The following is a 26,063-nucleotide window of genomic DNA, read 5'->3' as shown; positions in this document are numbered from 1 at the left end:
TGCAAATGTCAACAACATACTGTCCTGTATTATGAAAGACATGGCTTCTAAAGAAGAAAATTTGATTTTACCCCTTAAAAAAAATCACTAGTTCAACTGCATCTTGAGTAGAGAGCTAGAGAGAGTTCAAAGAAGGACATGTAAATTAATATGAGATGTGGAAGACAGGTCATCAAAACAAAATGAATTTATTCTAGAAGAGAGGAGGCTGCAGGGGGAATTATATCTTTACTAGTGATGAGCGAGCATGCTCGCCACTGATCGGTACTCGCCCGAACATCTCAGTACTCGAGATGCTCGGAGCTCACCGAGTACTTTCAAGATGCTTGCGCTCCTCAGTGTCTCTGAAGGATGGCATGCTGGATGGCAGCGTTCTGCTACCATCCAGCCTGCCATCTCAATGCCGTCCCAGCGTGGGAGAATTCTCATGCTCAAGTGGTGACTAGTGTTGAGCCACCCCCGTAGTGTTCGAGTTCGGTTCGGTTCGTCGAACACCCGTGTGTTCGCCGAACTGTTCGTCGACCTTCGAACACCGTTAAAACCAATGGCAGGCAAACAAAAACACATAGAAACACATAGAAAACACCTTCAAAGGTGTCCAAAAGCTGACAAACTGCTCAGAAGACACAACTAACACATGGAAAAGTGACAAGTACATATAGTCATGCGAAAAGAAAAGAGGTGGAGGAGTAAAAGGAGGGGGAGACACAGATATAGGCATGTCATGCCCTTCTAAAATCCAAAAAGTGAGAAGCCGACACGTTCAGTCCGCTCCTGCCCTTGCCACCTCCGTGTCGCCGGGTTTGTGCCAGAGCCGCGGTGAACCCTGACGGCCAGCCCCCCTCTCCCAATACTGGTGCCTGTCCGCTGGTGGGTCGAGCGAGCCCCCCTGTGGTGGAGGCAGCTCTAAGCTTTTTAATTTAAATTGTCTCTCTAATTTGAATGAATACACTTTAAATCCATTTACAAGGATCTATTGGAGGGCAAGTCTCATGCCAGCAGCCGCGTAATTCCAGCTCCAGTAGCGTCCACTAAAGCTGCTGCAGTTAAAAAGCTTTTATAAGGATCGAGCTCGGCTGTCCACCGCAAGGCATCCTACTGCCAGTCCCAGCCCCTATGCCTTGGGGTGCCTCCTGATGCTCTTCACTGAGTATCCCGTGGTCCCGAAGCATTTCCTTTGAAAAAATTAAGTGTCCAAACTACAGGTGGTGTAGCTTGCTTAACAGCCGGGATAATCCGCTGACTAGCAGACACTGCTACTAGGCACAAAGTATTTCCTGGGCTAGATGCAGTTAAAAATTTGTAATTAGATACTCTCGTTGGATGCTGAGAAAGCATTCCATAGAGTCTCCTGGCACGCCATATATGATTCTCTTAAAAAGCTTGGGGTAGGGGTCTAGGGGACCCTTTTATAGCCAAAATCACGGCCCTGTATCACAATACGTCACCTAGGCTGAAGATAAATGGAACTGTAGCAGCCTGAGGGCTCGGTTGCTACAGAGGTATTGCACCTCACCCAGAGGTGTGATATCTCACTCTCAGGTAAGGATGGAGTGTGGATCAGGACCCGACACCTGCATGCATTACACCACATTGCCGTGGGGCAGGGCGACCAATATGCCTCTGAGATGGGCACGACAGTCCCTGTCCCTGGCTGGAGTGGGAGGAGGGAACACTGAGGAAGGGGAACCCTGTAGTGCAGGAGCAGGGAGGAAGCAGTTCCTGGGTGCATTGATAAGGGAGTATAAAAGGTGGGCACCATCTTAGTTCAGTGCAGAGAAGTCTGAGCAGAAGTGGCAGGGAGCAGGGGCTCTGCATGAGCTCTGCTCCGGAGGCGGGCCTAGTAACAGAGGCCCAGGCCTGGAAGAGGGAGAAGGAAGGAAGAGGAGCGGAGAAGGCTCCAGGAACGAGGAATGAAGGGATCCCAGGGGTGCGGACGGGCGAGTCGCCACCGCACGCCCGAATCCACCTGCGTGGAGGGGTCAGGCCAAAGGGGGAGACCGGTCCCCGAAACTAGTGGAGGCAGGAAACGACCCTCAGCTAGAAACCGGAGGCTTTGACATTTTATGTGGCGCAGCCCCTCGCTACACCCGCTAGGAAGGCACCACATAGGGTCAGGGAAACTGGCGCCAAGTTTACCAAGAGGAGGCCCGAGGCAGCCGGACAGAAGGGTTGCTAAGAAAGGCCAGACAAAGGACACACAAAGGGGGTCCTGTGAAGCGCTCCAAAGTTATCTGGGAGTTGTCTGAGCCCCTCACCTGGTGAGCACAGTACGACGTGGGCAGCCGTTACCTGCAGACGTGGTCTGGATAATAAGAACTGTGAGTAAAGGCCCTGGACTGCATCACTGACTCCGTGTCGTTACTGCTGCTGCCCTGCACCATCACCCCCATCCTCCGCATACACTGCCCTGAGGCTATACTCCTCCCACAACACCAGCCTCAGCGGTCTGCCCTGCAGCGGCGGTTCACTCTGACCGCAATCCACGGGTGGCGTAGTCGGACATTTAAACATCAAAACCACATAAATAGTTCCGCCACTGGTTTGACCACCCTGAGCCACGGAACCGGGTCGCCGCCACGAAGACTACAACCACCAGCATCCACCAAAAAGGGTCCGGCTCCCGGTGTCCCAAGGCCCAGGGGGTGCATCAGAACATTTTCATCACCTTTCACAATCACCAATGGGACAAGGCAGGGATGTCCTCTGTCCCCTCTCTTATACATCCTAGTGACGGAGCACCTGCTCTCATCAATTCGCCATAACCCCAATATTAGGTGGATTGAGGTGGGAGGCACCGAGTACAAGTGCTCTCTATTTGCTGATGATGTCCTAGTATATATCACTCAATCACATATATCCATCCATGCTCTTATGGCTGAAATAGATCACTTTGTTACATGGTCAAATTTTAAAATCAATGCAGCGAAGTCTGAGGCCCTCGATGTCTCCCTCCCCAAATCCATATAGGATTCCATCCAGTCCAACTTTCCCTTTGCCTGGCCCTCACAGGGTATCAAATACTTAGGAATTCCTATTCATAGAGACCTCTCCCATCTATGTTATCTTAATTTTTGGCCCTTTATTGAACAACTCCATACAGACCACGGTTGGCAAGTTAGAACTGTAAGATTCACTACGTGAACCACTGGTGTTTTGTGGAAAAGCACATGTACACTGTGTTCCAAATTATTATGCAAAAAGTGTTTAGGAGTGATAAGGGAAGAATTTGTTTGTTTGTCAGTTAAACTCATTGATGGTGATGTGTGTCAGGGCTCTTTATATCACTGTAAGCAATTGCAGACACCTGTGCTAATTAGTTTGGCAGGTGTGTCCAATGAAAGGCAAGACTACTTAAGAAGGCTGTCTCAAATTATTAAGCAGCCTACATTTTCTGCCAAAATGGGAAAGAAAAAGGATGTGTCGGCTGCTGAGAAGCAACAAATTGTGGAGTGTTTAGGTCAAGGCATGACTACAATCAACATTGTGCGATGATCAGGATGAAGTGTCTTGGCAATCAAGAAGTATGTAGCTGATTCACAGTACACACGTGTGCGTGCTGATAAGGGCAAATTGAGGACTCTTTCCTACAGGCAATTACGTCAGGTTAAAAGAGCAGCGGCAAAAAAGCCTTGTCATAGCAGCAGACAAGTTTTTGAAGCTGCTGGTGCCTCCAACGTCCCCCGAACAACAAGATGCAGGGTCCTTCAGAGGTTTGCAGCTGTGCATACGCCATCCTGTCGACCTCCTCTATCCACTTCACACAAGGAGAAACGGCTCCAGTGGGCCAAACATTACATGAAGACTGATTTCAAAACTGTTTTGTTCACGGATGAGTGCCGTGCAGCACTCGATGGTCCAGATGGATGGAGTGGAGGATGGCTGGTTGATGGACACCCCACGCAAACACGGCTACAGCGCCAACAAGGAGGAGGTGGAGTAATGTTTTGGGCTGGAATCATGGGGAGAGAGATTGTCGGCCCCTTTAGGATCCCTGAAGGCGCTAAAGATGAACTCCATAATGTATGTGGATTTTCTCAAACAGCACTTCCTGCCATGGTTCAAGAAGAAGAACCGTGTATTTCACAGCAAGATCATTTTTTTGCATGATAATGCACCATCTCATGCTGCACATAAAACATCTGCATCTCTGGCTGATATGGGCATAAAAGGGGACAAACTTATGGTGTGATCCCCATGCTCCCCTGACCTCTACCCCATTCAGAACCTCTGGAGCATCATCAAAAGGAGTGTCTATGATGGCGGGAGGCAGTTCACATCTAAGCAACAGCTCTGGGAGGGTATTCTGTCCTCATGCAAAACAATTGAAGCAGAAACCATCCAAAACCTGACAAATTCAATGGACGAGAGAGTTCAGAAGCTCCTTTCGAACAAGGGGTCCTATGTGAAAATGTAACATCACCTAGAATAAAGTTTTGAGTTGAAAACTGTTTGATTTCAGTTTCTAATAACCTGCTAATGCTTATGATTTCAAAAATGACCATTTTTTTGGTCTTTATTAAAATGAAAAGGTTGATCGAAAAGTTTGGGGGATCTAAGAGTGTGGCAACCCAGTAGTCATGATTACTTCGAATTCTGACAATATGAGGGTCATGTTGCAGGTAGTGCAGCAAGAAGGCACTTATGTGTCTTGCGCATCTCGGAGCCCCAAAATTATTTTCCGGGCTAGATGCAGCTAAAAATTATTATTAATTTTAAATCTGGTGGAGCTTAGTATAGATGGCCTAATAGGATCAGTGCTGCACACTGCTACAAAGCCCAAATTATTTTCCAGCCAAGATACAGATAAACATGATTAGTAATTTTAAATCTGGTGGAGCTTATTATAGATGGCCTAATAGAATCAGTGCTGCACACTGCTGCAAAGCCCAAATTATTTTCCAGCCAAGATACAGATAAACATGATTAGTAATTTGAAAGCTTAAAACGGTTGGTAGGGTGATTTTAACCAATCATCAAGCTTTTACTCTCCCCAGGATGACACAGGGGTAGAAAAGTCATTTCGGATCCATGATTTGTTCATCTTTATGAACGTGAGTCTGTGTACATTATCAGTGGAGAGCCGCGTGCGCTTATCTGTCAGCACACCACCAGCAGCGCTGAACACACGTTCAGACAGAACGCTGGCTGCGGGGCATGACAAGATCTCCAAGGCGTAAGTGGCTAGCTCCGGCCATTTATCCAGATTAGAAGCCCAAAAAGAGCAAGGGTCCAGTGACACAGTCATGGCTTCAATGTTTACTTGGAGATACTCCTGTACCATCGTCTCTAGGCGTTGACTATGTGTCAGACTTCTTGTCTCCTGTGGCCTTGCAAAGGATGGGCTAAAAAAGTGGTGAAATGATTCCGCAAAATTGATGTTACCAGCAGATACTGTGGTTCTGTTACGGTTTGAGTGCTGAACACTTGACGGTCCCACGGTTGGCAAGTTGGAACTGTGAGATTCACTACGTGCACCACTGGTGTTTTGTGGAAAAGCACATGTAAGATTCTGCAACAGTCTCTGCTGATACTCCTGCATGCGTGCATCCCTTTCTATGGCAGGAATAATTTCGGCAAATTTACTTTTGTACCGGGGATCTAACAGTGTGGCAACCCAGTAGTCAGGATTATTTCTAATTCTCACAATTCGAGGGTCATGTTGCAGGTAGTGCAGCAAGAAGGCACTCATGTGTGTTGCGCATCCAGGAGCACCAAATCCCTGTTGTGTTGGTGGCGAGGTAACAATCATGCTTCCTTCCTCTGTCCTCTCCCCCCAACCTCGCACAACAGAAATGTGATCAAGGTCTCCCTCATCTGATGAGTCTTCCATCAGTTCGTCCTCCACTTCTTCCTGGGCTCCTGCACCTTCCTCACTAGTTTGGCTGCTACCATGTGCCCTGGTAAAACCATCTCCCCCACCCTCACATGCCTGCCGCCTTGGTGCTGCCGACCGTCTGGACCTTGCAGATGTTAGCCCTTCCGCATACAACTCCTCCTCCTCTACTTCCTCCACCTCCTCTTGTGCCACCACCTGACTCCGAATTCTGTTTAACATGTGCTCCAGCATGTAAATCACCGGAATAGTCATGCTGATAATGGCATCGTCAGCACTAAACATCTTCGTCGCCATTTCAAAACTGTGCAGAAGGGTGCATAGGTCCCTGATCTGAGACCACTCCTCCAGCGTGATTTTCCCCACCTCTGGATCTCGTTGGCCCAGGCTATACGTCAGAACGTAATGCACCAGGGCTTGTCGGTGCTGCCACAGTCGCTGCAACATGTGCAGAGTTGAATTCCACCGGGTAGGCACATCGCATTTTAGCCGGTGAAGTGGCAGGCCCAACGACTTCTGTAGAGATGTAAGTCGCTGAGCTGCGGGATGCGAACGGCGGAAGTGAGCACACAGCGACCGTGCCCTCTGCAGAAGGCCATCTAGTCTGGGATAGTGGGCTAAAAATTGCTGGACAACCAGGTTCAACACGTGAGCCATACAAGGCACGTGTGTGACATTGCCCCGGCGAAGGGCCGCACCCAGGTTTGCAGCATTGTCGCACACGGCCTTCCCTGGTTTCAGGTCCAGTGGAGACAACCATTCATGAAATTGGTTCTCCAGAGCTGACCACAACTCCTCAGCTGTGTGACTCACATTTCCCAGACATTTCAAAGTAAAAACCGCCTGATGACGTTGAGCCCTACTGCCAGCATAGTAAGGAGGTGTGCAGGATCCCTTCTGCGCAGTTAGAAAGCTTGTGGCATGACCAGACAGGCTTTGGGTGCAGGTGGAAGACCGAGAGGAGGTTGAGGAGGCAGAAGCAGTGGAGGAACTTTGACATAAAGAGGATTGACGCACAACTCGTGGGGACGGCAAGACTTGGACAGCAGCCCCTTGTCCTGCTGTCACCATAGTTACCCAGTTCCCAGTCAGCGACATGTAACGCCCCTGTCCATGCCTACTCGTCCAAGTGTCTGTGGTGAAATGCACCCTGTCACACACAGAGTTTCTCAAAGAAGCGGTGATGTTGTGTGCGACATGCTGGTGGAGCGCAGGCACACCTTTCTTTGAGAAGTAGTGCCGACTGGGCATCTGGTACTGGGGCACTGCGACGGACATAAGGTCTCGAAAATCCTCTGTGTCCACCAGGCGGAAAGGCAGCATTTCTGTAGCCAAAAGCTTGCAGATGGTGAAATTCAACCTCTTAGCTTTCTCATGGCTAGGAGGAAATGGTCTTTTACTTGTCCACATCTGAGGGACCGAGGGCTGGCTACTGTGCTTAGACGGGGTTGATAAGGGTGTCCACGGCAAACTGCCGGTCTGTGAGGAAGATGCAGGCGGACATGTTAGGTTGCCTTGATCCAAAGGTGGTGCTATCGATGTCGGACAGCGCTCAACACCAGCTGGTGTTACCACCTCCAAAGAAAATGATGACCTGCCAATCACGCTGGCTGTTGCGGGTAAAGAGGTGGCAGGTCTGCGCCCCAAAACAGGTGTGACTGCTGTCCCCCCAGTCACAGAGGATGAAGAGGCCGCGGATGCACAAGATATGGCAGACGGTGGTTGGCCCGGCCGGCTAGGCCGCATTGTAGCACACTGAGCTTCCCACTGCAACTTATGCTTCATGTCCATGTGCCGGTTCATGCATGAAGTACTCAAACTATGTATTTTTTGGCCTCTACTTAGCTTTTGCTGACAAATGTTACAGATAACACGAGTTGGGTCATCTTTATCGATCTGAAAAAATGCCCAGGCTATGCAAGGCTTAGCACCCATGCGACCTGAAGAGCCACCACGACTTGTGGTGAGAGGCAGAGTTGTGTTTGAGGATGCAGTTGCTGACGTGCTTCCAGTACTACGTCTCTGTCCAGGAAGGCGCAACCTGACCTCGTCGTCACTAGCATCTTCCTCCACCTCCTCTGCTGACCTCATCTCTTGGCTGACTGTGGGTTGACAGTAAGTGGGATCTCCAACCTCATCATCATCACCCTGTGCGTTATCACACCCGTCGTCCTCAGAGCCAACCTGTTCCTGCCCTGACAAAAAACTAAAGTTGTCGCTCCAATCAGGTATTTGAGTCTCATCATCGTCTTCCTCATTGTCTCCACCAACAGGAGTTACAGTTTGGGAATGAGGGTCTACATTATGGTCAGAACCTTCTGCGTCTGGTCCTGGATCCGACTCATAAAGATTCTGGGCATCAGTGCAGATCATTTTCTCGTCTGGATTCACAGAAGCGCTGGAGTCGACCTCTGATTCCCAGGCTATAGTATGAGTAAACCGCTCTGCAGACTCAACCATCTGTTCTACCTCATACTCAGACGGGCAGCTGGAGATTTGGGAGCTGTGAGGAAGCAAGTGCGATTGGGGTGACACCTTTGAGGACTGGAGTATTTGTGATGTTGAAGTTGATGTGGAGGAGAGCCCACTTAAAGGAGCACTTGATATCCGTTGAAGCACCTGCTGTTTTTGTGCCTCATCTGGAATTTGCAGCGATTGGCGTGGCCGTAAGAAAGGGATCTTATCACATTGTCCGCTAAAAGAAGTAGACATTTTAGTTTGGCTGGAAGATGGTCTTTCTTCTACAGATGTTACTGTTGCTTTAACACCTACCCCACGGACACAACCTTTTTTCCCCTTCCCAACACGCCTATTCCCCTTTCCACCAGCAGCAGGCCTTTTTCCACTCATTTTGGTGGTCAACTAATTCACAACTCTGGAGTTGTTTGCACAAAAAAACAATGGATGGGAACCGAGCAGAGCTGAGTGGCCAAACTGTGGTATTAGGCCAAAACTATTGGCTGGGTTAGATGGAGAAAAAAATTATATTCGATTTGCAACCTGATGGAGGTCAGTATAGATGGACTAATAGAGAAAGTCCCACACACTGCTAGAAGGCCAAATATTTTTTCAGAGCTAGATGCAGAAAAAAATTATATTCAGTTTGCAACCTGATGGAGGTCTGTATAGATGGATTAATAGAACAAGTCCCACACACAGCTAGAAGCCCAATATTTTTTCAGAGGTAGATGCAGAAAAAAAATATATTCAGTTTGCAACCTGATGGAGGTCTGTATAGATGGATTAATAGAACAAGTCCCGCACACAGCTAGAAGCCCAATATTTTTTCAGAGGTAGATGCAGAAAAAATATATATTCAGTTTGCAACCTGATGGAGGTCAGTATAGATGGACTAATAGAGAAAGTCCCACACACTGCTAGAAGGCCAAATATTTTTTCAGAGCTAGATGCAGAAAAAAATTATATTCAGTTTGCAACCTGATGGAGGTCAGTATAGATGGACTAATAGAACAAGTCCCACACACAGCTAGAAGCCCAAATATTTTTTCAGAGGTAGATGCAGATAAAAATTATTTTTAATTTGCAACCTGATGGAGGTCAGTATAGATGGACTAATAGAGAAAGTCCCACACACTGCTAGAAGGCCAAATATTTTTTCAGATCTAGATGCAGATAAAAATTATTTTTAATTTGCAACCTGATGGAGGTCAGTATAGATGGACTAATAGAGAAAGTCCCACACACTGCTAGAAGGCCAAATATTTTTTCAGAGCTAGATGCAGAAAAAAATTATATTCAGTTTGCAACCTGATGGAGGTCAGTATAGATGGACTAATAGAACAAGTCCCACACACAGCTAGAAGCCTAAATATTTTTTCAGAGGTAGATGCAGATAAAAATTATTTTTAATTTGCAACCTGATGGAGGTCAGTATAGATGGACTAATAGAGAAAGTCCCACACACTGCTAGAAGGCCAAATATTTTTTCAGATCTAGATGCAGATAAAAATTATTTTTAATTTGCAACCTGATGGAGGTCAGTATAGATGGACTAATAGAGAAAGTCCCACACACTGCTAGAAGGCCAAATATTTTTTCAGAGCTAGATGCAGAAAAAAATTATATTCAGTTTGCAACCTGATGGAGGTCAGTATAGATGGACTAATAGAACAAGTCCCACACACTGCTAGAAGCCCAAATATTTTTTCAGAGCTAGATGCAGAAAAAAATTATATTCAATTTGCAACCTGATGGAGGTCAGTATAGATGGACTAATAGAATGATGCTATGCCCAAAAGATTTTACTTCACTAGGTGCAGTAAAAAAATTGGTATTCTATACACAGGTGGTATATCTTGCAACACAGATAGGCTACTCCACTGACTAACACACTCTGCAATAGGCCAAAAAGGATTAGCTTTGCTAGATTAAGCCAAATGCTGTGAAAAAAACTTGCACAGCACTGGCACAGACCTGCCTGGCAAAAACTGATAGGAACTGATGTAACTTAGTCCTGAAAAGGACTGCAATTACAATTAGTCTTTACTCCCACAATCTATCTATTTAAGAGCACAGACCTGCCTGATAAAAGTCGTAGGAAATGCAGTAACCTAGTCCTTAAAAGGACTGCAATCACAACTATTCCCTACTCCCAAGCTATCTGTAGATTTGTGCGAAAATTGGCTTGAAATTAACAAGGTATAGCGCACACAGCAACAGCGGTGCCGTCTAACACGCAGCTGCAGCAGTGAGAAAATGGTGGCGACGGGGAAAATGACTTGGTCTTATAGGGCAAGGACATGTGACATACACTGCCAATGACACATGCCCTTGCTTGTGTGAAAAACAGCAGTTCGCTCCGTGTGTGCGCTGCTGATAGGCTGACAGATTGCACCTCCCCACTGCAAATGCGGGAAAGAGAAAAAAAAATGGAGATCTTCATTATTCCTGCAGAGATCCATCCCCTGCCCCTCCCCCCACCCCGCTGTACACTCAAACTGCGTATTAACATTAATTTTTATCATTACTGAGAAAAAATCCAGTTATGATTTTGGTGCACGAACAGTTATCGAACATAACCTCGAACAGCCGAATTTTTCTCAAATCGTTCGTGTTCGCCGAACGGCTCGAACACCGCCCAAAACAGCTCGAATTTGAGATTGGCGAACAGTTCGAGTAGAACAACGCTCATCTCTAGTGGTGACGTCATTTTCCGGCACCGCATACGCAGGAGAATTCTCCCACGCTGTCAGTGACGTGCATGAGGTGAGCTGAGTTCATTGGACATGAACTCGGCTCATCTGGATGCCATTACAGCCAGACACTGAGGAGCGCAAGCAAAGCCTGCGCTTCTCGGTGTCTGCGGCATGGCAAGCTGGATGGCAGTGTTCTGCTGCGATCCAGCCTGTCATGTCAATGTAGCAGAGCTGAAGCCGTCCTGGGAACCATGGAAAGGTAAGGATGATCTTGGTTTATTAATTTATTTTTATTGCAGGAGATCGTTGGCTTCAGCTGGAATGGGCGTGACGGTAAGTAGAGTTTAATTTAGAACATTAAAGAATTGTGTCTTTATTTCAATTAAAGGAATGTGTGGGTGTTTGTGTTTTTTTTAACTTTCACTATGGGGTTAGTAATGGGGGTGTCTTATAGACGCCTCTCCATTACTAACCTGGGCTTGATGTCAGCTGGCATTATAAGCTGACATCAACCCCAGCCCTATTACCCCACTGCCACCGCTACAGGGCAGTGGGAAGAGTGAGGCTAAGTGCCAGAATTGGCGCATCCTATGGATGCGCCATTTCTGGGGCGGCTGACGGCTGGTGTTTCTAGCCTGGGAGGGGGCCAATATTCATGGCTCCCTTCCTGGGCTATTAATATCAGCCCCCAGCTGTATGCCTAGCCTTTGCTAGCTATTAAAATAGGGGGGACCCCACGTCATTTTTTTTTGGGCCCCCCATTTTAATAGCTATTAAAGGCTAGGTATTCAGCTGGGGGCTGATATTAGTAGCCTGGGAAGCTCCGTGGGTATTACCCCCTTCCCAGGCTTCAAACATCTGCCCCAGCCGTCTGCTTAACCTCCGCTAGAGACTAAAATTACGGGGAACCCCACGCCAATTTTTTTTTTTTAATAAATCCTTTATTTTAACACTAAATGACAAATACAGTAACCAACACTGTCACTGTACTTATTATATATGTGACTGACATGTTTCTATCTATCTAATCTATGTGTGATGCTCTATTCTTTATGTTCTTTCTGTTCTAAATTGTTGGGTACCGATCTATGCCGCTGATGAGTTGCCGGACATCTTTTTTAAAGAGACAAAAACACTATTATTTTTTTTTTAATAGATCCTTTATTTTAACACTAAATAACAAGTACAGTAACCAACAGTGTCACTGTACTTATTATATATGTGACTGACATGTTTCTATCTCTCTAATCTATGTATGATGCTCTATTCTTTCTGTTCTAAATTGTCGGGTACTGGTGTATGCCGCTGATGAATTGCCGGTCGGCTTTTTTAAAGAGATGGGTGCATGAAAATCGGAGGGCACTAGTGTGTTCCAAGTGCCCTGCTATGTTTTTGATGTACCCTCCTATATACCCTGCCTGCCTGTCTGCCAATATATTCTGCCTGCCTGACGTTTAATTGAGCACTGTTCCCATCAATTTGGGCAATTTTTGACCTTCTGCAGACCGCCGGGGGGGACCGCCAGAAAAATGCTCGAGTTTCCCATAGACTTACATTGGGCTCGTTGCTCGATGTTGGGTCTCAGGACAGGATGAGAACAAACACTGGAATAGCACATAACTAAGGGTACTTCACTAGCTAAAGAACTTGTCTTGATCTGTATACTGCACCTGACTTCAAACAAGACAGGAGATCATAGATCCGGGTTAAGAGACTCACTTTTACTGTGCAATTCTTTCATACACGGCTGCAGTATACACATGAAGACAAGTTCTTTAGTTAGTGAAGTACCCTTGGTTATGTGCCTTTCCAGTGTTTATTCTTGTCCTGTCCTGAGACCCAACATCATCCACTTCTTCTGCGACCCAGCTGAAAATCTCCCCTCTATGGATATGGAGGCCTCGCCTTGGGCACCTCTAGCAGGCTGTGAGCCTCACACTGTGCTGGCATCCAAATTCAGTATTAAATGTGCCGTCATTCTGTTCTGACAACTTGTACCATTAAAACACTTTCTTTACTGCTGTATCTGCTATCTGAGTGTTTTCCTGTCTGCTCAGTCTTCCTCCAAAACTCCACTCTTTCTCCCTCTGTTATGGAACAGGACCTACACCGGTCCTGTGCATTCAGGTCATGAACCCAGAACTGGGGTGGGCTTGCCACAGACCCCCTTTATTGGCAGCCTTACTGTCTAAGTCTTTCTGACTAACTCTCCAATCGACTGTCTGTAACCCAGAATTGATTTCTGTAAAAAGTATTCTAAACCCCTCCCAGTTAATGATGCAACCCCTTAATTAACTCTCTAGTGTCTAAGCAGTGTAGTATAACTAAATCTCTACCTATTGTATGGTTTCCCCTCTGGGCAGACCTCCCGCATCCCATGGACGGCCTTAGGCATACAATAACGGCCATAGCGATTACACACAGCAAACATTTCTTTATCATAAATAACATAAGCACCTAACAAATATAAAACACTTAATAACTCCTTGTTGCCTCGGCGTCTTCTTCACCCGCCAACCCCCTACAGATTTACTAGTAATCACCTATCCACTGCAGACTTAATAACTTGTTGAGGCTAGAATATCCCTTTATGAAAGGGTTAGACATCTTCTTTGTAAAACACAATATACTGATTACTAGAATTAATGTAAAGTTTTAAAGGGAACATGTCAGCTGAATCATATTACTCAACTATGGGAAGCCAGAATCAGAGCCTGGCTGCACAATTGCAGATAGGTATGTTTCCTCTGAAATGCTCCGGTGTTGTAGAGAAAATATAGTTTAAAAATCCACCATAGCCGGAGACAAGATTAGTCTGGTTTTGCCCCTGACAAGCTTCTCCCAGCACCAATCTACAGAAGATGACTGTGAAAGAGACCTGTCAATCACCTGCAGCCGTGCTGGAAAAATTTGGCCGGGGATGAAGCTGGACTAATCTCGTCTCCGGTCAGGTCTTTAAAGTATATTTTCTTTAAGATCCTGGAGTGTTTCAGAGAAGATATACACCTGGCAGAAATTGTGCAGCTCTGATTCATGATGCCCGTGGTTTGGGCTGAATAAATCAGCTTGCAGGTTCCCTTTAATGAAAGGATGAGGCAAGCAAGGAATATTATTTTCTACTGTTTGGTGATTTGCAACAATATTATATAAAAAGGGTTTATGCTTTGAGCTTGATGAACTATGACCACTATGTAACTTGAAAAATAATTCTAGCCCTTCAATACCTGCACTGTATGATAACGCTTCACTATATAGATCACATTTCGGGATTTCTAGCTACGCCATGTCACCGGCCTGTGCTGTCTAACATCAGGTGTCTGTGACGCTTCTTTAAATACTCCTGATAAATGACGGCACTCACATTGTACATAGCTCTTACCTCCCGCATGTGGATTGTCATCTCACTCCTAATACCAATATGAGGACTCGGTTTATTCATAGAGATAGTCAGCTTTCTGAGGTGTCCGCCGCTCATTATAATGTGAGGCTCCAAATCTGAAGGACCGGAGTCAGCAAGGGCATAATACGTGATAACATACGTCATTGACCCTCCATAGGCCGTCAGCTGTCACAAGGCAAAACAGAATGGAAATAATACATCTATATAAAATGTCTAACCTTCACAACTACAAGATCAGAAAGAAAGGAGAAAATCAACATATAATGCAAAAATAAAAAGAAAATCTTAAAATGATATATTTTAATATAGAAGTAAGACACATTTTTGAGGATTCACCTAATGAGGCATCTTACTAACCTTATCGCCAAGGAACTGCTCTGGTAACCGCCAATAAAACGTATCTGATAAGAGGGTCTGTCGTATGACCGATGCATCGAGCAGCATATCAACCTCCTCCGAAAACACTCCATCTGTAGTGCCAGTCATGTTACCCAGAGATACCACACGGAGAACGGACTGAGCCGGGACCAGGGAGATCTAAAACACATTTAATAACATCTTACAATTATGTAAGGCTTAAAAGGGTTGTTCACCTTTGAGGACGATTTTCCTATTTACTTAAAGGGGTACACCCAACTCCAATGTCCTATTCCATATGTAGTAGGAGTAGTAATAATAATTAGCAAATACCTCCAATTAAAAATATAGTATAGTTCTCCTGATAACCTATGGTGCTTAGCCCATGTGCAGGGCATTGCAGTAGCTTAGGAATCTATGGTTAAGACCATTCACTGGTGACAATTAGTTAATTGCTAGTGGTTTTAACCATGGATACCTACGCTACTGTAATGCCCTGCACATGGGGTAAGTGACAAAGGCCATCAGGAGAACTAAACTATATTTCTAATTGGCAGTATTCGCTAATATTATTATTACACCTACTGCATATTGGGATAAGATCTTGGAGATAGGAATACCCATTTAAATACATGGGGCTAAAATAATTTTTACAACTGGGTTTCATTAAAAAAATTTGCGCTATTTGTTTTTTACAGGCTCTTAGTATTCAGCTTTGATGAGGTCTGTGGTCATAAATCAGCTAAGAGGAGCTCAGAAAAAGATGGATAAAAGAGATCAAACTCCCCTTCAGACTATCACCGCCCAATGACAGATTTTCAGTTAACTCATTCTGCAGCCAGCAATAGACAGTACAGCCCAGAGGCAATAGAAAGCAAATGCTGCAAAAAAATGTAATGAAGCCCAACTGTAAAGATGATTTTTAGCCTTAAAAAAAATGCCCTGAAAAGTTGTGTACAGTATGCCAGTGTCCGACTACCTTTATGAATGTATTTAGAGACTATTTGATATACTAATTTATTAATCAATACTGTATCTCTGTACTCTGAATAAATAATATATAAAAGACTTACTGGGATGTGCACATAGTCCTCAATCTCTGCACACAGCTGGGAGACCCCAGAGCAGAAGCACGGAGAGCAGCCCAGAGGGTTATCAGTGCGGAGGGCAAAGGTCCCGCTTTTACATTCATTACAATAGCTTCCAAAGACATTTTCCTGTAACAGAAGAGATTTTTACATACAGTAAATACATATTACATATGAATCGCACATGTATAGCAGATTTGGATATAAATCAACGTCAACTTTGGTGTCATAAAAACTCCAAAAAGCTAATCTAAGGCAGCATTCACACTATCAGTATTTGGTCAGTATTTTACATCAGTATTTGTAAGCCAAAACCAAGAGAGGAACAATCAGAGGGAAAGTGTAATAGAAACACGTCACCACTTCTGTATTTATCACCCACTCCTGGTCTTGGTTTAAAAATACTGATGTAAAATACTGAGCAAATACTGAACGTGCGAACGTGGCCTTAACCATATACTGATAAACCCTGAAGATTGAGCCAAGGACTGAGAAAGTATAGATATTGACAATGAGTGTTGCCTTAATGGTCACAGGAGATGAGATGTTGTAAAACCCTTAGGGTATGTGAACACGTTAAGTATTTGGTGCTGAAATTTTTGCATCTCTTGGAAGGAAAAACTCAGTGGCAAAAATGTGCATTTATGCTGTATTTTTGTCGTGTTTTTTTACATGTGTTTTTATTGCAGATTTTTCCTCGCTCATTACTATGGGTGAAATCTGCAGCAAAAACGCTGAAAGAAATGATGTAGATTTAAATCTGCAAGTCACAAATAAGCGGCGTGTGCACGAGACCTCAGGATTCTCATTCACTTTGCTGCCATCAGGAAACCCTTCAGGTTTTGTGACAAATCTGCACTGAAAAAACGCAGCAAAAACACAACGTGTGCACACAGCCTAACCATCTCTGGCTTATTAGTACATAGATCAATATATAATGATAAGAGTATAAAGAATCAGATCAGTTTGGTCATGTAAAACAAGGATGTTTAATTGTAATCATATAATCTTACTTTCGTGAGTCAGGAAGCCCAGAGAACTATCCAGGAGGTGTAAAATTAAAATTTCTGTGCCATGATACAAAATCATTGAACGGGCTGTTATCTTAAGTGACGGTGTGTAAATCCCCCATCCCTAAAGCTGATCTGTCCCCAGATTTCACAATACAAACTGCATACATTAGGGTCCTAAGGAGACTGGTGTACTTACTTTGATTATCCTTTTCAGAATGGTGGTATAATCCTCAAATTAATATAATCCATATAGTGAGTCCAACTGGAACTAGACTCCTAAATGCTTATTTTATACCATGTGGACGTATATTAGCAATTCCATTGTAGCCAGCTTTGGTATGCATAGGGGTTAGCATGAGATTCATAGTTATGATAACACGTATCTGGGGGAATTATCACTGACACACTCTGAATTACTCTATATTTCATGAATTTATAACATTAGAAACCCCGTCTATGTGTTATTATACCAATGTCTCTTTGGCGGAACATATTTTACATACTTTGAATTATTTTTAAATTGTGTTAAAATAATATCATTAATTCCGTTCATATATTGTTTGGTTTAATTTGTTGTTTTTTTTTTGTATTTAGCTACCAAATGATATATAGATCTTACAATCCTTGTAAAAATAGGTTCATTACCCAGTGCTTATCCTTGAGGTCACCTTGCTCCTTATCTATGTACCGTATGTTATTTCTGGTTTTAGAAATGTCTAAATAATAAGTTATTTTATTAACAGTGGCATGGTAATGTGCAGCGGTCTTTTATCCCCATGACCAAGGTCTGAGGGATTTGTGTGTATTGTTATTTTAATATTAGGCAGGGAAACTTTAACAAAGAATTATACAGTCATTCCTAAATGTATTTTCAAAATAATGATGGATGCCGTTTGGATTGTGAAATTTTGAAGACCAATCCACATTAGGCATTATAGTAAGTTCTCCTAATCTTACACTTTCATGGTGAGTGATGTTAGCAACTGTTTCTATAATAAAATACAGAAGAAATGAGTGTTTACAGAACTTGTCCAGTAGATGGCAGTGTTTGACAAGGCATTTCTCTTTATGCCTGTCATTGCAGCAGCTGCTCACATAGGACCAGTGAGATGGCTGGTCCACACTTATTACTGTGTTTCTAACCTTGCAAGCACAGGCACCAGATTCTTCTTCGCAGCTGCATACTTTCTGCTTATCATCGCACCAAGCAGACTGGGTTCCTTTGGCATCACAGTCACAAGAAATACAACTGGGGTATTTTCTGTATCCAAATAGACAAGCATTGCAGGTCTGCCCACCAAACTCCTCTCTGCATGGGCACTGACCAGTTGTAAGGTCACACTGGAGCCGGCTCGACCCTTCCCTGCTGCAGTTGCAATCCTGCAATTATTCACAGTAGTATAAGTAACCTTGTGTCTGTGCATATGGTAACAGTTTCCTACTTATAAACTATATAAAGATCCTCCACTGCTCAGGTGGGATGTTTTCCAGTGCTCTGCTGGTCTGTGTACTTCCTGCACCATCGGTAATGTCACAACTCAGAAATATGACCGATGTAGTTGTGAACATCTACAACCAGTGATTGGCTGCAGCGGTCCTACATCCTAATCGGTACATCATAGCCGGATCAGGAATTACAGAGACCGTAGAGGATCAGGAAGCAGAAAAATGGAGCATCAGAAATGTGAACAAGACTTCTTTTATTTTATAACATTCAAAGCTGTTTTCAAAAACATCTTCCATGGCTGTACTATCCCTTTAAACAAATAGCAATAGTAATTTGAATAGGTCTGTTCAGTAATAATTTACTATAACTTAACATTTATTATACTATGTATACATTAAAGCATGCAAATAGTAACTGAAGGGGATGTATGGGTTGTGTTCAATATATTAAAACTCACTCAGGGTCGTTCTCTGCCTCTACGTTAGATATGGAGGAAAAAAGGAGGCTGGCTTAGCTACTGAACTGACCCTGACAGCCCACCCCTTTATAACATCACACACTATCACAGAATGAAAGGGATACAGTACAATAAGAGCCGTCTCCCCTCCCTGCGTCAGCATGTCAACTGTCATGTGTTTGAAAGGGGATGGCTGTCAGCTCTGGTCATTAGCTAAGACAACCCCCTTCTCTCCCTACATTAGCCACAGATGAGGGTCCTGGCTTAGCTAATGAACTAAACCAGACCGCTACCTATTTCAGCTCTCACACTATTAGGGAATATAAGGGATACAGTATTCAATGATACCAAGGATGCTGGAGCCTTTCATTGATCCCTATTGAATTTATGATTAATTTATGAACTACTTTTAATATTAGATCTCTTAGAATTCACAATACTCAACACTGAAATTGCAGCAACAAGAAGGAAAACTTGTCGAATTACAGAAATCACAGGGACGAAAGATATGTTCATGATATGTAAATTATGAAAAATGGAAATAAAACTTACGTCTCAATTTATTCAGTATCTAGTACGTTTGTCAGGCGCAGAAATACACGTACTTAGATGCCTTGGCTGCTATCAATGAGGTTTTTAATGGTTGTTTGAGGACTGTTCTGCCACGCTGAATGCGATAATCATGCAGGAGGTTAGACCAGGAGATCAGGACTGTATCATTGCTGTACATCTAACACACTAAGAAATCTGCTCTAAGCTGTGGTGGGGGAGTGTTCTTCTTTACTTTGAGTGTTTCTGTCTGCTTATGATTGGTCAGCATCATACAGGGAGAAGAAGTACACGCCCCCAGTGAAAACTGTCTGATAACACCCACTTGGATTTAAAAAAGTTAACTCGTTAGGTGCCAAATACTTTGATTGCAAAAATCTCTGCAACAGAGAGGTGAAATTTAACAAAAAAAATGTTTTATCCCACTCTGCAGCTACTGTGAAATCCTGTGTCCAGCTCAATGTGAAAATTTTGATGAAAGGTCCTCTTTAAAGATCTGAAATTCAATGCATTTGACACGCCCCCTGGGCCGTGTGTGGGGGAATACCCGGAGCCGGGTCTCTGGGTAATGTCAGGGGTTGTAGTCTCCGTGGCGGCGACCCGGTCCCATGGCTCAGGGTGGTCAAACCAGTGGTGGATCTGTTTACTTGGTTTTTAATGTTGAAATGTCCGACTACGCCACCCGTGGATTGCGGTCACTGAGAACCGTCGCTGCGGGCAGACCGCTGAGGCTGATGTTGTGTGCGCAGCAGAGGGTAGTATAACTCCCCACGGGAGGAGTATAGCCTCAGGGCAGTGAGTGCAGATGGTGGGGGTGATGGTGCGCGGGAGCAACAGTAATGACTCAGAGTCCAGTGATGCAGTCCAGGGTCTTTACTCACAGTTTTACACTCCAAGCCACTTCTGCAGGTAATGGCTGCCCACGTCGTACTGTGCTCAGCAGGTGAGGGGCTCGGCCAACTCTCAGGTACCTTTGGAATGCTTTTCAGGACCCCCTTCGTGTGTCCTTTCTCTGGCCCGTCGTACCCCACAATTCACCAAGCTGCCTCAGGCCTTGGCGGGCAAACGTATGTTCCATTTCCCTGGGCCCTATATGGTGCCTTCCTAACGGGTGTAGTGAGGGGCCGTAACACGTGCAATGCCACGGCCTCCAGTTACTAGCTGAGGGTAGTTGCTCTCCTCCACTAGATGAGGGATCCGGTTCCCTTTCTTGGCCTGACCCCCCTACTCTGGTAGTGGCGGGCGTACGGTGGCGACTGGCCGGTCCGCACCCCTGGGGTCCCTTTACTCCAATCCTGGAGCCTCCTCCGTTCCTCTCCTCTCTGACTGAACTCAGCAGCTCTTCTCTTCTCTAGGCTCAAGCCTAGAGACTTGGCCGCCCTGCGGAGCAGAGCCCGTACAGAGCCCCTGCTCCCAGTCTTCTTCTCTCTCTTTTTTCCCCCCTTCTCCAAGATGGTGCCCAACTTATATACTCCCCTTTCCAGTGCACCCTGGATCTGCTCTCCCCACCCACACACTACCGGGTTCCCCCTTTCTAGGTGTTCCCTCCCCCCACTCCAGCCAGGGACAGGGGCAGTTGTGCTCACTCTTGGGAGCATTGTAGCATTGTGACCCTGCCCCCCGGAAATGTGGTGTAGTGCATGTGGGTGTTAGGGTCCTGAGCCACACTCCATCCTTACCTGGAAGTGAGAGATCACACCTCTGGGTGAGATGCAATACCTCTGTAGTGACCGAACCCTCGGGGCGCTACACATTTACTTAGCTCAATATTTAAAAGTAATATATAGGAAGAGGCAGACATAACATTAGTGTAACCTGAGCAGTTACAAGAGGTAAGGGGGCCACTTCAACCTCCAAAGCAGCTAAAAGCTTTGGTCACAAACACATTATTTTGAATGAAATGGGCCCATATATTGTTTTTGTATAGGAGTCCTCCTCTATTTGTGTCCAGCCCTGCATATATGTAGTGTGCAAGATGGTGTCTATAGGGGAAGATTTCATACAAGGAGTCAAGTTAGTAAGAAACAAATAAAAAGTTGTGTTACTTTATAAATTGCAGTCTGTTTGAATTATGGGAGTAAAAAAATTCATACATTATCCATCCATCCATTAGGTCAAATGAAAGAACCACATTATCTATACAGGTGGTCGCAGTATAAGACACATATATTTCTTACTATACAGTCCCTACAGTAAGAAATATATATACCTATAATATATACGGTAGCTACCCCACAAGTGTTTATTTTTTCTTGTAAATTGTCCATTACTTTACAAGATATACAGTACAGACCAAAAGTTTGGACACACCTTCTCATTTAAAGATTTTTCTGTATTTTCATGACTATGTAAATTGTACATTCACACTGAAGGCATCAAAACTATGAATTAACACATGTGGAATTATATACTTAACAAAAAAGTGTGAAACAACTGAAAATATGTCTTATATTCTAGGTTCTTCCAAGTAGCCACCTTTTGCTTTGATGACTGCTTTGCACACTCTTGGCATTCTCTTGATGAGCTTCAAGAGGTAGTCACCGGAAATGGTCTTCCAACAATCTTGAAGGAGTTCCCAGAGATGCTTAGCACTTGTTGGCCCTTTTGCCTTCACTCTGCGGTCCAGCTCACCCCAAACCATCTCGATTGGGTTCAGGTCTGGTGACTGTGGAGGCCAAGTCATCTGGCGTAGCACCCCATCACCTCCTTCTTGGTCAAATAGCCCTTACACAGCCTGGAGGTGTGTTTGGGGTCATTGTCCTGTTGAAAAAAAAATGATGGTCCAACTAAACGCAAACCGGATGGAATAGCATGCCGCTGCAAGATGCCATGCTGGTTCAGTATGTCTTCAATTTTGAATAAATCCCCAACAGTGTCACCAGCAAAGCACCCCCACACCATCACACCTCCTCCTCCATGCTTCATGGTGGGAACCAGGCATGTAGAGTCCATCCGTTCACCTTTTCTGCGTCGCACAAAGACACGGTGGTTGGAACCAAAGATCTCAAATTTGGACTCATCAGACCAAAGCACAGATTTCCACTGGTCTAATGTCCATTCCTTGTGTTCTTTAGCCCAAATAAGTCTCTTCTGCTTGTTGCCTGTCCTTAGCAGTGGTTTCCTAGCAGCTATTTTACCATGAAGGCCTGCTGCACAAAGTCTCCTCTTAACAGTTGTTGTAGAGATGTATCAGCTGCTAGAACTCTGTGTGGCATTGACCTGGTCTCTAATATGAGCTGCTGTTAACCTGTGATTTCTGAGGCTGGTGACTCGGATAAACTTATCCTCAGAAGCAGAGGTGATTCTTGGTCTTCCTTTCCTGGGGCGGTCCTCATGTGAGCCAGTTTCTTTGTAGCGCTTGATGGTTTTTGCAACTGCACTTGGGACACTTTCAAAGTTTGCCCAATTTTTCGGACTGACTGACCTTCATTTCTTAAAGTAATGATGGCCACTCGTTTTTCTTTACTTAGCTGCTTTTTTCTTGCCATAATACAAATTCTAACAGTCCTATCAGCTGTGTATCCACCAGACTTCTGCACAACACAACTGATGGTCACAACCCCATTTACTAGGCAAGAAATCCCACTTATTAAACCTGACAGGGCACACCTGTGAAGTGAAAACCATTTCAAGTGACTACCTCTTGAAGCTCATCAAGAGAATGCCAAGAGTGTGCAAAGCAGTCATCAAAGCAAAAGGTGGCTACTTTGAAGAACCTAGAATATAAGACATATTTTCAGTTGTTTCACACTTTTTTGTTAAGTATATAATTCCACATGTGTTAATTCATAGTTTTGATGCCTTCAGTGAGAATGTACAATTTTCATAGTCATGAAAATACAGAAAAATCTTTAAATGAGAAGGTGTGTCCAAACTTTTGGTCTGTAGTGTACTTAATGAACCCAATGTAGTTAAAAAAAAAACCTGCTCTCCTTTCTCAAACCAGCGCCACTCCTGGGTACTGTATCCCCCACCATGGAATGAGAAGGTTGCTGCCCATCAGTGGCCTTGATTGACTGCAGTGGCCACATAATGTCCCCTGCTGGATGTTGGTAGCAGCAGACCGACAGAGGACATAAAAGCGACTGTAGAGGAGCAGCGATGGTCCAGGAGGTGAATATAGTTTTTTTTTCACTTATACGACCCTGGATAACTAGGATTCACTTATACGACCCTGAACCCTAAGAATACTTCGTAAAGTGAGGGACAACCTCTTTACTTATCCAATAACCGAAGGAATAGAAAACCGCTGTTTGCTTCAAGTAGCCTACATTTGGTATAATAAACAACAGAAAACAAAAGCATACCCCAGGTAATTAACCAATAAAAGATGTGACTTTGTAACTAAGCAGTTTGGGTTCTACCATTTGATGGATTTGGATTTTTATATCTCAAAACACATCTCCAAACATCAGCATAATGATTTCATACCAAACATCCAAGCTCAGGATCATGGCCCCAGTAGTTGGCATCACAGTATTCACATTTGGGTCCATGGGTGTTTGGGGGGCAAATGCATTCACCAGTTCTTGGGTTGCAGTTATTCTGTGTGTGAGCACAGTTGCAAGCTGGAGAAAAACACAAATAGTTTACACAAAGCATCAGACGGAGTATGCCGGTGTATCCATCTGAAATTGAAATAAACAAGACCAATTTCCCTCTGTGACATAATTCCTTTAAACTGGTCAGACAAATCGTTTGGGTAAAGATTTGGATAGCTTTGGCTAAAGAAACTGCACCAAAAACTACAAGTGTCTATAGAGAAAAACTCGGGAGGTATGCAGTAGAATAGTGACAGTTTTATTTTAGAGATCTAATTACAAAATACATTGACGTTTCGGTCCCAAGTTCCGAACCTTCATCAGAATGTAACGGATTGTCGTGGATGCAGCAGTTCAGGAAGAGGAGCGCAAAGGTAATGCGACCATAGTTGTATATGCTGAGTTTTTCTCTATATACCTTATGGACTGGATTCCTACTCGGGCACCGCTACCTTGACGGAATAACGTATAGTACCATGTAATAAAACAAAAAGCTTATAACGAACCCTGCACACTAAATAAATACACAGAATAAAATTACATTGTTATCCTGGCTTTTGAAAGTGATAGCCTATCTTTAAGATAAAAAATAGGAGGAGTAGACAGAACTTCCACCTTGATCAAATTTATTTGCAGTCTAATATGCCCAATATACAACGTTACGGTTTACATCACAGCCTTTTTCATGTATTCTTGACAAACGATGAGATGTAAGCTGAAACATTGCATATTGAATTGCCAATACATTTGATCAAGGTGGAAGTGCTGTCTCCTCTTCCTTTTTTGTTTTCTGAACTTTTAATGGTGGCTCAAGTGGCCCATGAGCCGCCATGAGACATGCACCTGGATACCCTGGATTCACATGTTGTGCTGTTCTAACCTCTTCTCTACATATCCTTAAGATAAGTCATCACTATTAGGGCGCATTTAGACATCGGTCCACGATCAGACCGCAATGCACGGACTAGCCGCGGGTCTCCTGACCTGAGCGTGACAGCTTCATAGAACTATATACAGTGGTCACACTTGTATTGGGAGACCTGCGGCCAGTCTGTGCATTGCAATACAATCTCAGACTGATTTATACAGATGTGTGAATTTGCCCTTGGACTGATGGAAGTCCAACTGCCGGAATCCCTGCAAATCACTGCAGCGCTGTGGCCAAGACTGGGGCTTCTTCAGTGCTCTGTACTGCACAATTACACAATGAGTAAAGAGTAAAGAGAACGTGGTGCTCGCCAAAAGCTCTGTACCCCCTTGAAACTGGTAAATGGCAGGGATGCCGAGAGTCAGCCCCACCTCCCCCACAGATCTAACAAACCCCTTTAACACATAGAAATGGTCAGATTAGCAATATACAATCATGACTACTACATTCCAATTAATAGACACATGGGGAAACATGTCTAATATAACGTACGTGTGCAGCCACCATCCTTGTATCCATAATACCCATGAGCACAGATGTCACATTTATCCCCTGCCACGCCAGCGACACACGGGCACTGCCCAGCATCATTGCATACTTCAGAGATTGAACCTGATTGGCTACAGTTACATGGTAGACAGCCGAGGCCAGATGTCAATCTGTAGAATCCAGGCTGGGGAGACAGAAAACCAAGACAACCATTAACACAGAGACAGACAATACATACAAATTAATGGTGAAAGTCCAATAAAATTTGATTTTAAAATGAACAGAAAAAATGCTAATATCTATGCAAAAATTAGTCTCTTACCTCACACTGATCACATTGCTTCCCAAATACATTTGGTTTGCACGCACACAAGCCAGTCTCATGGTGGCAAACTGCAGAGACGGAGCTATTTGGGTGGCAGCCACATGCTTGAAATAAAACATATAATCATTACAGAATGCAAAATATGTAAAATAGACTTCATATACGTGATTTTTACACACCAACCGTGATCTAACAAATGACGAGGGGCAAACATACCGCCTGTACAGTGGGGGAGATGGCGGACACCCAACACAGCTGTACAGTGCTGCCTGGCATTCAGAGGCGGGTAGTACAGATGACTGAAAGAATAGGCAATTTATGTAAAATAGTCAAACTATGAGTGGGTGTGGCTTAGAAGTATTGATGGGCGGGGCTAACTTGGAAATGGGCAGGGCTTAGCCAAGAGCGATATTAACTAAAAGAAGTTGCCTCTGTCCTACCTGCAGAAGAAGGTAATTATAACATTGTGAGTGATAC

The 26,063-nt window shown here is 44.3% G+C and overlaps 1 protein-coding gene across 1 annotated transcript in view; it reads right to left on the bottom strand.

Annotated features, from left to right (window-relative positions):
* Window positions 1–26,063, bottom strand: part of LAMA1 (laminin subunit alpha 1) — a 264,311-nt gene that overhangs the window by 95,860 nt on the left and 142,388 nt on the right. Inside the window, exons 20-26 of the mRNA XM_073679061.1 lie at window positions 25,584–25,690; window positions 25,265–25,445; window positions 23,735–23,871; window positions 17,994–18,230; window positions 15,823–15,966; window positions 14,750–14,929; window positions 14,372–14,557 (exon numbers count right to left, since the gene is read on the bottom strand). Of these exons, the coding sequence (XP_073535162.1) occupies window positions 14,372–14,557; window positions 14,750–14,929; window positions 15,823–15,966; window positions 17,994–18,230; window positions 23,735–23,871; window positions 25,265–25,445; window positions 25,584–25,690 (1,172 nt within the window). The remainder of the gene's footprint in view (window positions 1–14,371; window positions 14,558–14,749; window positions 14,930–15,822; window positions 15,967–17,993; window positions 18,231–23,734; window positions 23,872–25,264; window positions 25,446–25,583; window positions 25,691–26,063) is intronic.

Source organism: Phyllobates terribilis, unplaced genomic scaffold (assembly GCF_046119375.1).
Source record: "Phyllobates terribilis strain yellow unplaced genomic scaffold, ASM4611937v1 Scaffold_4__5_contigs__length_816908805, whole genome shotgun sequence".
Classification (NCBI taxonomy): domain Eukaryota; kingdom Metazoa; phylum Chordata; class Amphibia; order Anura; family Dendrobatidae; genus Phyllobates; species Phyllobates terribilis.
This window is presented reverse-complemented; position numbering and strand designations above follow the sequence as displayed.